At 40.7% G+C, this 14804-nt stretch overlaps 1 protein-coding gene across 1 annotated transcript in view; it reads right to left on the bottom strand.

Moving 5' to 3' along the window:
- Positions 1-14804, bottom strand: part of FLT3 (fms related receptor tyrosine kinase 3) — a gene marked incomplete at both ends in the record, with an annotated part of 40564 nt that overhangs the window by 8181 nt on the left and 17579 nt on the right. The window contains 9 exons of the mRNA XM_082277877.1: positions 9-141; positions 241-353; positions 1616-1794; positions 3388-3499; positions 4419-4525; positions 8449-8614; positions 12094-12247; positions 12324-12463; positions 13060-13196. Coding sequence (XP_082134003.1) covers positions 9-141; positions 241-353; positions 1616-1794; positions 3388-3499; positions 4419-4525; positions 8449-8614; positions 12094-12247; positions 12324-12463; positions 13060-13196 — 1241 coding nt within the window. The remainder of the gene's footprint in view (positions 1-8; positions 142-240; positions 354-1615; positions 1795-3387; positions 3500-4418; positions 4526-8448; positions 8615-12093; positions 12248-12323; positions 12464-13059; positions 13197-14804) is intronic.

The following is a 14804-nucleotide window of genomic DNA, read 5'->3' on the forward strand; positions in this document are numbered from 1 at the left end:
TTGCTCACCAAATTCCAGATTTTCCCTGGGAAATTCCCATTTTACATCATACTCGAATTCTCTGAAGTCAATGTAGATGTATTCATTATCTGATGGCCCTATCATCTGTATCATTCGCCACTGGCTTTCATATTTGAATTGCTTTGGAAGAAAAAAAAACACACAATAAATAAGTGTTAGAGGAGAAACAACCTGAAAGGAACAGAAGAAGGATGGTCAGGTATTTATGTTTGCTTTTACCTTTTTGTATTTAAGAAAAATGAATACAAACACGAAAGGGATCAAGAGGAGAAAAAATCCAACAGAGACATAGAACGCAGCATTGTCCAGGGGGGAAGAAACAGCTCCTGCAACTTTAAAAGACACATATTACTACCCACTGAAACAGAGCTTGTGTGTACAGCTGAAAATGCAAGGAGAACCCACAGCCAGTTCTGGCAGTTTGCAGCCCTCTCACACCCGAGCCTCCTCTGCATGGGCAGTGAGATGCAGCCATATGCAAAGCACGATGGGCAGGAGGCATTCAGTTCTGGGTAATTCTGACATCTGTTTTCATTTCAAAAAAAAAAAAAAAAAGAGCTACATTAATAAATCTAAGTGCATGGGGGTCTTGGTGTGATCCTTGGATTGAACATTGTGAGCATAAACAGGAATAAGGTATTGGTTGGTAGGTGAGGGTGCAAACATGAGATCTACCCTCATATTTTGGTTGTTTCTAAAAGCATAAGTATTATGATTACTTTCTATTGCAATTTCAACATGAATCCTCAAACCCTGACAGTGGTCACAGCTTCTGTCAGCTGTAGTCAAAAGCACCGAACTGCTTGTTCATGCATGACAAAGGAAATCCCTGTACTGCAAATACCTGGGTGCTTGAAAATGATTCCTGCTGCCACAGCATGTTCCCTCTAAGTGAAATATTTTGCTCTATGGAATACATACAGTGTTACAAGTACAAAGTGCAAATAATCATATTGACTTTCTGGTTCAAGAAGGAAATAATCTGTCATACCCTTGACAAGAAGAGAGACTTCCTAACCAGGACTTAACCTTCTGTCACCTGCCTACAGCAGTTTAAGATGGTCTTTTTCCCAGTACTCCTGCTTTCCAGACAGGGATTGACCCTTCAGTGGGTCTGTTGGCTCAGCCATGATCTTGCTTGGGTGCGCAATGACCTCCATGGGGTGAGGAGAGACCCCATGGGCATTTCTGGAAGCACCACAGGGTCCTACCAGAAAGTAGCAAGAGAGAGCACATGCCACCAGCTACCAAAGCGCCTTTAGCTCTTCCCAAATATGGTCCTTCCAGAATTCATGCAGGGATGACTAAGGAAAAACAAAAAATGAGCCCCCAACACTGCCACAGCCCCATCATGCACTTCCTATTTATTTAAGTTTCTGCTTATCTTAATGAGGGAGGCCTCTGCTTTGGGCCTAGAGAAGAGAATTGTGTCTCCCACTCACCACCATTTCTGATACTGTGTACATACAGAGCTCGTGTTTTAACTGCAGCACCACTGCAAGGTTAGCCATTTAGCCAGATTTAAAAGTATTGTAGGTTCTACCATGCCAGCTTTAACTGTGAAAACCTGTGCTAAAACACCGGCTTGTGGTACCTGACAGGTTAATGAAACTCTTTTCACAGGCTGAACCAGCGGAATTGTTTGCACAGCACTCCACTGAGAAGGTTGTTGTTGTCTCCTTTACATCTAAAGTACTGCTTGAAATCCATGACCCCAGGGATCTCCTCTCTGGCAAGAAGTTCTGAATCCCCTCTGTGATTTCTTCTGTGCAGCTGAAAAAGGAAGCAGACCAGTTTTGATTTTTAGCTCACAGTGACATTTTCCAGGGGAGAAGGTGGGAAGTTTCAAAACATGTCTTATGTCTGTGTTGGAAGAGAAGAAGGGAAGGGGTTTGAGTTTTGTCAGCAATAGAGTAAGACTTCAGGTCACTCACCAGTCTCCTTTTTGGTGATGGACATGGCAGGGTCAGCAGGGACTAAGCTACCTCCCACACTGGGCTCACTCCCACTCTCCACCACTGCCTTGGCAGGGTATTTGCACTCCCTGAACTCTGGAACCTCCACCAATTTCACAGCTGACACAACCCGCCCCCGTACCTCTTCTATTCCCACTGGTTTCATATTTGCCTCAAACATTCAAACCACTGAGCAGCTCCAAATGAGCCACTGCTAAAACTGTAAGTGCAATATGAACCCACAGCCAAAGTTCTAACTCCTTTCCCTGAAGGTATGTCATTTCAGCCATGAAGTTGCTCTCACTCAAGACAGAGATCCTCCATCTGCCCAGATGGAGAGTATTAATGACTAGTTTAAGACCTGATATACAGAAAGAGGGAACTTTATACTAAAGGGAAGGGAGGTCCACAAAATAGATAATTTTGACTTTTAGCTTTTCTATCATTCGTTAACTTACTGCCTAATTTACTCTCCACATAAAAAATACATAAAATTTATTCATCTCTACTCATAGCACTAACTTCTACATTTGGAAATTCCTAAGAACAGACATGTCACAGCATTTTCTATTCCAGATTTAAGGAGTATTTTAAACACAGGAGCTGGATGGTTTATTTGCTCTTCCATTTCTGCACAAACAGATTGATGTACAGAAACCTTTTCATAGGAATGGATAAGAAAATTGTCTAGGTTTTTTTTTTTTTTTTTTTTTTTTTTTTTTTTTTTTTTTTTTTTTTTTTATGTCCAGCTAAAATACTCAAGAGTTTATCCACAGTCTTACAAAGAAAAATTTGACCTAGTATTCTTCTGCACCATGGGGTTATTAGTTTTTTGGCATCCCTAAATAAAAACTGCAGAGTTTACAAATCAGGTCAAAGCTGTTTCAGCATTTTTTGAAATTTTAGAACCTGACTCATTGCCCTAAATAAATAGAGGAAATGGAGACACTCTTACTAACTTTACTGGAAACACTCTCACTAACTTTACTGGAAACACACTCTCACTGACTTTAGTGGCTTTGGTAACAGGTCACCATAGCAGGTCTTTTAACCAAAGCTTAACCAATTAATCAAGCCTGTATTAACCAATGCATTCCCTGAATCCCTGTAACTTTGATAGGCTAAGAGAAAAACTTAGATTGGACTTTGTAACCACCCAACTGTTGATATAAACCCAGTGGGGTCTATTTTGGTGTAAAGAGACTGAGACACACATTTTTATAGACTTCATTTGATGTCAATAAAAAAAAAAAAGGAAAACTTTCCCTAATTCTGGTGATCTGGTTCCCCTGGAGTAGGACAAACAGTTGACTGTGCATTTTACATTTAGTTTGTTACAGGCTTGTCTTCATTTAATCAAGGACAGCTCAGATAGTCTTTGCAATGAGTAAGAAGAAGGAAAGTTATTTACTTGGACGAGTTCAGTTCATGACAGTTCCTCCAAACCCAGGATGAGGCAGGGTAACTTTCAGCAATGCAGGAGATCTGCTTGAACAACAGCTCCATCCTTATCTCAGGCTTCCCTGCAATGAGACAACACAAGGTTTGAGGACATGGCTTAGTGGTATACTTGGGAGTGCTGGGTTAATGCTTGGGCTCTATGATCTTAAAGATCTTTTTCAACCTAATCAGTTCCATGACTCTGCAAGACAATTTCTGTCAGCACTCGAAGCAACAGAACCCTGTACACCTATGTGGCAATGCTACATCTGCTGAGAGCATGGTCTGCTTTTGTTTTCAAAATAAAAAACCACATGTCACTGTAAGAGCTGGCTGCAGCTCAAAGTCCTCCTCCTTCCTCGGTTTTGTGGATGGCAGTGTGGCAAGGCAAGGGGAGCAGCCACTTCTCTGTATGGGCACAGCCAGACCAAAACAATGGCAGAGCCAGAATTAGAAGTCTTGACTTCTGCTTTTCTGACTTGGACTAAGCAGCTGGCCCTAGGTCTGCCCTGGTGCTGCGGTTCTGGGTGTCCAACCTATATGAAATGCACACAGATCACTATATAAATTAATATATCACAAATTAAGCCCCCAGACCTGGACCAAGGGAGAGATGCTGCAGTCATGTGGCAGAACTGAGATATCTGAGAGCATTGGTCAAGACTGTGCACGTGTGTGAATTGTAGGCAGGAGTGTACGGGGCACTGCAGACAACAAGTTACACACCAGAGGGTCTCCACACTAACTACATTAACTCAAAAACACTGCTAGGAAAAAGATTTTATGTTGAATATGTCATGGAAAGCTAATTCCTAATGGGGATAAGGGTTTCCTCACACTCTATATCTCATGTGCCTTGTGATCCTCCATTTTTAACAATAAATCTATGTAAATGAAATAGGGAATACCAATGAAAAAAACCCAAACATAATAGCTCCATTTATACCAGTGACAAAATCCCAGACTTTGCCAAATCTTCACAGTGATATTTTTCTCACTTACTTCTCACATACAGAGTGAATTTTTTTGTTACAGCTGTATCATCATTTTCAGCATAAAATACATATATCCCGGACTGGTGCTGATGGTTGCAGAACTTCGATGAAATGCTGTGGAACAAAGTCAAAAAAAGGGAAAAGGACAAAATATTGACTTGAAAAATATTTCAAATGCAGTCAAGACTCATATATAGATTTGAAACAATTCTGCATCTTCTAATGAAGAACACAAAGGAAATTATTTTTGCTTAGAGAATATAAATCCCAGAATCTAACTGTCCTGGTGAGAGGATATTTTTTTCTTCAGTATTGATTCCATTCTGCATATTTTCTCTCGCAGTTCCTGGAGTGTATGCAGGCTGTCAAGCTGTGATTTTGTTACCAATCCACTGGAAGACAAGGCATATAACACATCCAGGCACAGATGCTAAGACCAGCAAAGATCAAACTTTCTACTCTCTAAGGAACTTTGAGGGGAGTTTCTAGCTGATGAGATAAATTGTGTTAGAAAACAACAATGACAGGGAGGAACATAAAAGACAAACATCTCCACATGGAAATAACTCACATAAACTCAGGAATGAGATCACCATCATTCATTGTCAGTGAGATCAAACACCAACCATCAAGGTAGTTCTGCAGAAGGAAGACCAGCCTTCTGCTAATGCCTATGGCCTTTGAGCTGATGGCAGAAAACCAAGACCCAAACCACGCGGGAGACAGCTTGTGACAATGGAGATGGTGAGGAGGGTCGCTAACAAATCTCTGGGCAGAAACTAACAAGAGAGAGCTGCAGAGACTTAAAGATTCACTCATGAATCTTAAAACTGTCCTGTTGAGTCTCTGGTTTATGGGACATGGGATGAGGCAAGGAGAAGGGAATACATCATCTTACAGTGATGGTATCCTATTTCTGTGCTTTCAACTAGGTTATTGTTGTCAGGACAGTTGTCAGCTTTGAATAGCAGATCATGCAGTTCACCAACATTGGAAGAGTAACTCAAGAAAATCTCTCTTAGGTTTAATTGCTGACATTTTGGGAATAGATGTTTTTGCTGACAACTCAATGGTAACCATGTTGTAGGTGCCCAAATCTGTTTTAGTGATAAAGGCAAGCAGCAACATCAGAAAGTTTAAAAAGAGAAGGAAAAAACCAAAAACCAGACAGCCCATATCAGTAATAAGCAAAGTAGGAGAAAGCAGTAATGAGATCAGTCTAGAGAACTAAAATCAGGATATTTCTCCTTAAGCAAGATACAAAGGAACTAAGTATCACCTCAAAATTCTGAATCAGGAAAACTCCCCTTGAAGCCACTGGCAATTTTGCCTTTTGACTACAGCCACACTTTCATATCGTTATTGACTTTTGAATGTCTTCATCTGAAATGTTCTTAATGATGTCTCCGAACTCATGTATTTTTTAAAGTCAGAACCCTTTTAAGCTGCCTCAAAATAGATACTGAAGACAGGAGAAAAAAAAGGGCCAAACAAAAAATAATTAGTTGCTTTTGAAATCCCAGGTTGGAAGGATTATATCCTAATGAAATAATCAGAAAAAAAATTTAAAACAGTATCTTCAATATCTGAAAATATAAGGGGATGTGAGCTATTATAAATTTAACAGAGGACATTGTGCGTATGAAAACTCATTAGCTCTTAGGACGGAAGTGAAAATCAACAGTGTGCTTTAACAGAGAGCCCACAAAAGCAAATAGAAAATGGAAATTCTGAAGGAATGTCTGAAAATATACCGTAAGTGTAGTGACAGGAGAGATTAATTGCTGGGTTTTGAAGTGAAAAGCTAAAGAAAAGGACAGAGTTAATTAATAAAATTTAGCATGATCTTTAATCTGAAGGAATAATTTTACAAGCAACTGGTAGAAATTAAAAAAAATAAAATCAGGAAATGAAAAAGGATATGAAAGGAACAAAGTAGAAGTGCTGGGAGTCAGGATTACAGAGAATTTTACTAGAACATGCAAAGTGAGACTCGCAATATGTTTAGATATGTGATGACCTCTTTTGTGTTGCTTTGAGAACCTTTCTGCTTTAAAATCACCTTGAAATCTGCAGTGCTACATCTTGCAGGCAGAATCTCCTGACCTTCCTACCCCTTGCTGCTTCTAGGCACTTCAAACTGAATGAAATATGTACCCCTACTCTTTTTCCTCAGGTGAGACATGTCTATCCCATGCTTGTATTCAACCGAAATTGGATAGTTGTGGGGGATGTTTGTACAAAGGAATGTACTTGTCAGATGAAATAATCAGCAAATATAAGGGTTTTCCCCTCTATTTTATTTTTCCAGAAAATAAAGAGGATGAAAATAAATAGGATGACAAATAAATGCAAAGAGTAACTACCCAAAATAAACATTAGAAAAATCCTATTTATCCAACAGCACAGTCAGACTAATGGCCGAGTCACCAGCTTGAAGCCGCCGCCGGGCCACGCCCCAGCAACGCTTGGTGGCTGTAGCCATGGCCATGGGCGAGCCAGCCCGGACACACGGCTCCAGGGACACAAGCCAGCCTTTCCCCCATCCGGCAGGTGGTGATCAGCACTCAGCAACTGCTGCTTCTGCGCTGTGACGGCTCTGAAGTGACTCATAAATCCCAGGCCAGCCCTTGCACCTTACTAATGACAGCTGCCTAATCTGTTTCAAGAGTTCTCAATATTATTGTTGGCACAGTCTGCAGCACCTAATTCTTATCTGGATTGAATTTACACCAACTGTCAATCATCCAAGCAAAACTGAGTAGTGCTGCTACAAGCAAAGCAACTCAGCTCTGTGTTATCAGCTGTAGGGAGGTATCTCTTGGACAAGGATGAGCACAGCATCATGGCTGTCCCCTGAGACCTTATTTCCAAAATCAGTCTTGTCACAAAGCACAGTTCTGCCAAGCCCATGTTAGGCATTGCAGATTAGTCACCAACACCCAGCCAGTGCTATCAAAGTTTGCTGAGAGCCCTCACTTTATCAGCAGGGACAGAGTTCCTGTGGCCATTGCCAGGAGATGACAATTTGCTAACCTGAACTGAGCTGTCTCTGAACTTCACTGAGGTCTGACTCCAATACACCATCTGATGCAGATGAAAAGGCCAGTCTACTGCAAAGATAACTTGACAAGCTCATGGATAAAATCAAAGGTACCAATGGAAAGAAAGCATAAAGAAGTGTAATCAAAGCTTTGACACAGCTTTATGCAGGTGATAACAGAGGTTTTAAGAATATGAGAAGAAATCAGAGCAGCTGCATTAGCTCCTGCCTACGCTCTGCTCACTTATAATGTAAAAACTCGAAAAGGGCAGCTTGGCTTTACTTCCACTGAGGTGAGTAAGAGCTGTTACCTTCAAAGCCATGGGACTACCCTGAAAGAAACCCTGAAGGAAATTAGATAATGTTATCAAGAAATTAGAAAGCCTAGGGAATGGAGAAAACATTAGCCTTAAACAGGATTCATGCCAGAAGTCCATTGTAGGAAATAACAGAAAAGGTAGATAACTAACAGGTTTATTGAAAACATGTTTTGCTGCAGCAGCGGAAGAATCCATGACCTGGGTAACGAGCAGAACGGCATGTTTCTGTGACACAGGCACAGCCCAGCAGACCTAGCAGAGGCCTGGGAACCACAGGGCCCTGGACCTGGTTTGAGCTGTTTGAAAGACACTGGGAACATCATCAACAACAGGATGACAAAATGGGAACATGCAGAACTTGTGATCCAGTGTGAAAACTGCAACAGATCTGTGACTCAGAAATTATGTTAGAGAGAAAGGGAATGGCAAAATGCATATAAACTAAAGGTTGCTAGATGCATAACTATAATAAAGTGATTCCACAAGTTATCTGTGTGAACTGTTGTTGAAAGCTAAAATTATTTTTGAGAGCCCTTTGTTAACCCAGTCTCACCATGTGGCCCATCCATATTTTCAAAACAAAAAGAGAGTACAAAACATGGAGAGTAAACCCTCCAAATGAGATATAAAGAGGAAACATTATTATATTAAAATATTACAAAATATTCAAATACCTGTGTCCATCGGCACTGTAGCTTTGTTTGCATGGAAATGTTTTTTGGGAAAATAGCCACATGCATCTAACTGGAGGATACGCTGTAAAGTTAACTTCAAAGCAAAACTCTTCCTCACCAATTTCAAAATTCTCTTTAGAGTCAGTTATATTTATAAATCCCTTTTCTGGAGGAAAAAAATAAAAGAAAAGACATATTAGAAAGGCTGGACTGCTTAATGAAAGCATTTTGACATCTGTATGTTTTTCATTTTGGTTATCACAAGCAAAAAACAAGTTATATCAGAAAAGATATCCTGTTAATCAGAGTAAGATAATGCTTCAAAATAATATTGAAATATTGTCACTGTGCTCAGTTGCAGACAAATTAATTGAGCCTGAAGAAGTTGCATATTTGGTCAGAGCAGAGCACTTCCAAAATGGCCTGACATTTCTCTTCAATCTGCTCTACAGAGTCACAGGGCCAATAATGTCATTATTTATTTGGTTTGGTTTGGGTGGGTATTCCAGGTGATAACAGCTGCAATTCCTGGCTTTCCTTCTATAGGAACAAAACCAGGTGGCACAACCATCATAATCAGATAGTGACAGTAGTTCTTTCTCCTTCCCTGAAACAAGCTGAAGATTTTGCAATGATTCCTGCAGCTGCTTCTTTATTTCTCCATTTAAATTTAAAAGTATTTCATGCAAGATGACAGCAACATAGAAAAATGTCTTGAAGAGGTCCATGAACCGTGTGTTGCTGGTATTTGCCCTCCTAGGGTGGGATTTGTTTCACCAAGTGGAGATGTCCAAAGTTCTGTGATCCACCTGAGCTACTTGTTTGGATCTCTGATAAACTCAGTGGAATGAAGCAGGCATATTGAGGTGTATCCCATCCTAAAGCAGAAGATAACAACGATGTACTGAACTGCTTCTGCAACTACTGTTTGTTGGCACTGACTGATGAAAGAACCAAAGTCATTGCTGGGGCTAGACGTCTCATGACTTGGAATGAATCCTACCCAAAGAGACTGGACAGCAAACGTGTGGGGGGAGGTTGACCTAAAGATACCAGTAGTTCTAGGATCAACTCTGTAAAGATCACAGAACCATATACATTGGAAGAGATACGTAGTCAAACTCCTGCCCAGAGCAGGTCCAGCTAGATGAGGTTGCTCAGAGTCATGTCCAGTTTGGTTTGGGTATCTCCAAGGACTGTACAACCTCTGGAAAACTTGTGGTGGTGTTTAATCAGCCACATGGTGAAAAACTGCACCATAAAAATATTGCTGGACCTGTTTTTTCCTTTCGAGTGTTTTTCTTATGATTGTAACCCTATATTCTGCTTGGCATATTTTATCTCTGTCTTAGCCTACTTACTACCTGGAAACTCCCAAAAAAACCACAAACATTTCAGTATTTAAAACAAGAAACCATTGCTTTCATGACTGCTCTCCTATTTTTTTGATATTAAAGGCTTATTGATTTTATACATGGAGCCTTCATTTTTTTGGTCCTCATCCTTCCAGGCAGAATATCATCTCTGAGTTTATTGTTAACAACACAACCAACTAAGAGTAAAGGCTTTCTCCAGGAAAAGGATAAGGACCCTGGAGCAGTGTATGCCATTTCTCTGGAAAACATCTCAGAAAAAATAGTAGTTTCATTATTGGAGAAGAAAGAAGATGGCACGTTATTGCTTGCTTTATAAATTTTTGGCAGACTTAAGTGTATTTTTGACTATTTACACTTAGCAATGACACAGAGGTGAGATGAAATTCTCAAGACCGAATGACCCTCTGTGTTTCTCATATTTCTTTATTTGTTGCTTTAAATATAATGTGCTGCAAAATAACTTACATATTCCTTAAGTATGATTGTGTAGTGCTAAAAATTCTTTATTTCACCCTGGTAGAAACTGAACATAAGACCTGCTAAAACAAGGAGCCTTGCAGCTGCAGTTGTTGGCATGATCTCTCCTGTGCTTTGAAATGGCCCAACCACTCCTCCTGACGTGAACAGTCACAAAAAATGGGATAAATTTATGAAGTATCAATTAGCAAAGAGCAAACCAAAGCTGCCTAGCTGCAAAACATTTTTAGAGATTCAAAGAGCTCCCATCCATGTAGCTATGCTAGCCAGGCTCCTGAAGCAATGCTGTGTGTGCCAACCGAGACAGTTTTATCTTGGTTAAGTTACACCATGATGATTCCAGTGAAGCTATAGGTATTGACTCATACACAGCTGTGGTTTAAAGGTGGCACACTGATTGGTTCATAAGCTGCTACCCTAAGACATGGGCAACTGAGTGAAATCTGTATCTGTATCACTGCTGAAATGGAACCTGCATTGTTAGCATAGATTCACACCCACAGTGATTGTCATTAACACATTAGGCTAAAGGCTGGGATGGATCAGAAGCACAGGATATTCTTGTAGAATCTTTGAGAGAGAAGCACAGCTGTTAGCTTGGTATGACAACATCACCCACTTTAATCCACCATGTAAGTAAACAGATTTTTTCATCAGCAGAGACAATGAACACTTAGAAGTTTTGTTGGATCAGGGGTATTAAGGAGGGCACAAACAATTATTACAGGTTGGTGTATTGCAGTGAAAAAAATACCCTGCTCAGAAACACAGCCTTCCAGGGACAGTGACTCAAATATTCTCTCTGGTTGTCACCCATGCTCGCACCTGATACTTTATAGATCCAAGAAGCCACTATTTCTGACCTATGCACCTCTACTGATAAAAAAGAGGATCTTGCCTTACTTCTGCAGCACACTCTCACCCCTGTGTTCCTGTTTGCTAAGAAGATGTGTGCAGAAAAAATGTGCAGGTATCATACTCAGTTATTGTAAATGATGAGAGAACTTCCTGCTCAGTGGTAGGCAGAAGCTGAAAAGAGGATATCACACTGGGAAAGTAATTTCTGAAGAGACTGGGGTAAGTATTCTCACTTCCTACCATTCCTAGCCTAGATATTGTAACTCTGAGAGCAACTAAATCTGATGTAAAACATGTGGTGACTGCTTCAGAGAGCCTTGTTGTCAGGGCTAGAGGCTCCAACTCCAGGCACACCAGTCATTAAATTACACCCAGTACCTACTCCAGCAGAGTGGTACTAGCTACAGCTTTCCTTTTTATGCCTTATTTCCAGACTTTGGCCTGTTTATACATTATTTTCATCTGAGACACAAAGTTTGCAGTTGAAGCTGCTCTCAACTAAATTCAACACCACTGGCTTTTAAATCACCGTGCTGCTTAAGTAGAATGAGATTTCCTTTTTAAAATTATGGCTCTGTGGCACACTGGCTGAGAGTCACCAACAGTGATTTGAGATGAATCCCAGCCTGTATTTCTAGGAGATTCCGTTGAAACAATCATATAGACTACATCTCTAAACTTCTAAAAGCACTGTCTTTTAAAGGGAATTATTCGAAAAGCAATATAAAGAAAAGGTTGATTGTATTCAGGTACCAGAATGACTCAGTTCAGATTAATCTCTTGGCTCTCCTGGACTGCCTGTAAGTGCAAACAGACTTTTTCTTTAGAAAGGGAACTATAAACATACACTGCATATCTGCAAGTAAAGAACTGACACATGGAAAACAAAGCAAAACAACTGAGAGACAAAATTAACACCAGGGGTTAGAATTACCTAAAACTGTGATCAAAGCAGTTTGATCTGGATGAGCAGTAGAAGAACAGGTATAACGTCCACTGTCATTTCTTCCTGCTGCTGAAGCGAACACATACTGGATGCGAATTGCTGAGAAGTTTGTTTGATATTCCAATCCTTCAAAGTAGCGATCCTGGATTTCAACAGAGATTCACATTTAATCAGTAGATAGTGCCCAACCTATTTTAAAACACGCCCTGTCTTTTTACCTGCTCAACTTCTCTGTTTTCAAAAGACAGTTGTATTCTGAATTTGTAATTATGGTGGACAGCTCTGCATCTAATCAGCAACGGTTCCCCGACCTTAAGTAGTAGTTCAGGTAAAGGTGCTGCTTGTTTTTCATTTAAATCTACAAAACCAAAACACAGACACTGAAATAACTGTCACTTTGCCTGGAAAAATGCCCAGTTAGATCAACATTTTTTCTGCTAATGTGGTATAGATATTCACTTTTACATTGTAATGATAATTACCATAATTGTGAAATTAGTAACCTTCAGAGATTTAGATGTCTCAAAACAAATTTCGTCATGATTCACAATACACCTCTAGGGCAGAATGCATCACAGAGCTTAGCTCAGGTTGGGTTTACTTAAAAAAACAGGCAAACAAACTGGAGTGCATATATTAATTAATAATTATATATAGATATGTATGTTTGAGAACACTTTGAAGAGCTTTTCCATGCACACAGTCCTAAAAGCATGAACAAAAAGTCGATACATGTATAGCAAATGTGGAAAGGCAAGAAGCTTTTTACAGAGACGAGAGAGAGCTACTGGAATTAGGTTTTAAATGTGACAAAGCAGTCTTATTCACTGTTAGCTTTATTCCAGTGATTACAAACAAGTAGCTTAGACCAGAAATCATGCTCAGATGGTTAGTGCAACTAACTTCAGCTGCAGGATTGAGCTCACATGCAAGTAAACCTTAGAGGGAAGTTACCTATTGTGAAAAGGTTGGTGCATTCTCTGCCCAGGACATTAACTGCACAGCACCATATGTAAGTTTGAAATAATTCATGTTGCACCATCTGTATGCCATCTATTTCTCCAGTTTCTTCGTGCCTTTTATAAGGGCAACTGCAATTACAAGCATAATTATTCATTGACTCATTTGGTTAACCTCAAGCAAATAAATCTGATAAACGTCCAAGCCATGAGAATATGCAAACAATAGTGGGAAAACTGGATCTTACATATTGAATAAAAAGGAACTAGGAAAGGTAAAGATAAGAAAATAAAAATGTCACAGCCTAGGTAGAAATGTGGGCTGAAATGACCTGAATATGTTCAAACTGGTTCTTAGACAGGTAATGACGTGATTAAAATTCAGACAAGAGGGAAATCATAGAGGCTGAGCTTTCACACCACATCTCTAATTTCCTGGCAGTGGGAGGTGCTGCAAATCCAATGGCCATTGTGAGATCCAGACCCTGAACGGCCATGCTGCAGAGAAAGGTATTATAGCCCCTGTTAATAGAATAAACCTTATATATTAATAGAATAGGAAAAATTATTTAGGTCACAAAGTCATGATCCCTTGTCTTCTCAGCTCTAATAATACCCCAGGTGAAGCTCCCAGTGACCAGAAAAAGGGAAATATTGCATCATTTTTTAAAAGGGTAGAAAGGAAGACCTTGGGAACTGCCAATCTGTCAGCCTCACCTCTGTGCCTGGGAAGGTCACAGAACAGGGCCTGCTAGAAGTTCTGCTAAGGCACAGGGAGGTGATTTGAAACAGTCAGCATGGCTTTGCCAAGGGCAATCCTGCCTGATCAACCTAGTGGTCTTCTATGACAGAGTGACATATCACTGGACAAGGGAATGGTGTCAGATGCCATCTGTCTGGATTTCTGTAAAGCTTTGACATGCTCCCCTCCCAATATCCTTCTCTCTAAATTGGACACGCAGATTTGATGGGTGCACTGCTTGGTGAATGAGACTTTGGTTGGATGGTCACATCCAGAGTAGCGGTCAACGTCTTGGTGTCCGGTGGGCCCTCAGTGACAAGAGGTGTCCCTCAGGGCTCTGTACTGGGACCAGTACTAATATCTTCATCAATGACATAGACGGTGGGATCAGGTGTACTCTTAGCAAGTTTAGAGATGACACCAAGCTGTGTGGTAAATTTGACACATGTGAGGGAGGGGACAACATCCAGGGAGACCTGGAAAATCTCAAGAGGTGGGCCCATGGGAACATCATGAAGTTCAACAAAGCCAAGCACAAGGTGCTGCTCCTGGGTCAGTGCAATCCCTGGTATCCCTTCAGGCTGGGGGTGAAGAGACCTTGGGCAGCCCTGCTGAAAAGGACTTGGGAGAACTGGTGGATGAAAAGTTGGACATGATTCAGCCATGTGCACTTGCAGCCCAAAAAAACAATCATGTTGTGAGCTGCATCAACAGAAGTGTGGCCAGCAGGTGAAGGGAGGTGATTCTGCCCCCCTACTCCACTCTCAGGAGATCCCACCTAGAGGATTGCACCCAGTTCTGCAGCCTTCAGCATAAGAAAGATGTGGACACATTGCATAGAGTCCAGAGAAGGCCACAAAGAAGTCTGGAGGGCTGGAGCACCACTCCTACGGAGACAGTCTAAGAGAGTTGGGATTGGTCAGCCTGGAGAAGTGAAGGCTCTGGGAAGACCTTGCAGCTGCCTTCCAGTAATTAAAGGTTTATCAGCGACATCAGGA

This window comes from Coloeus monedula, assembly GCF_965178545.1.
Source record: "Coloeus monedula genome assembly, chromosome: 3".
Classification (NCBI taxonomy): Eukaryota; Metazoa; Chordata; class Aves; order Passeriformes; family Corvidae; genus Coloeus; species Coloeus monedula.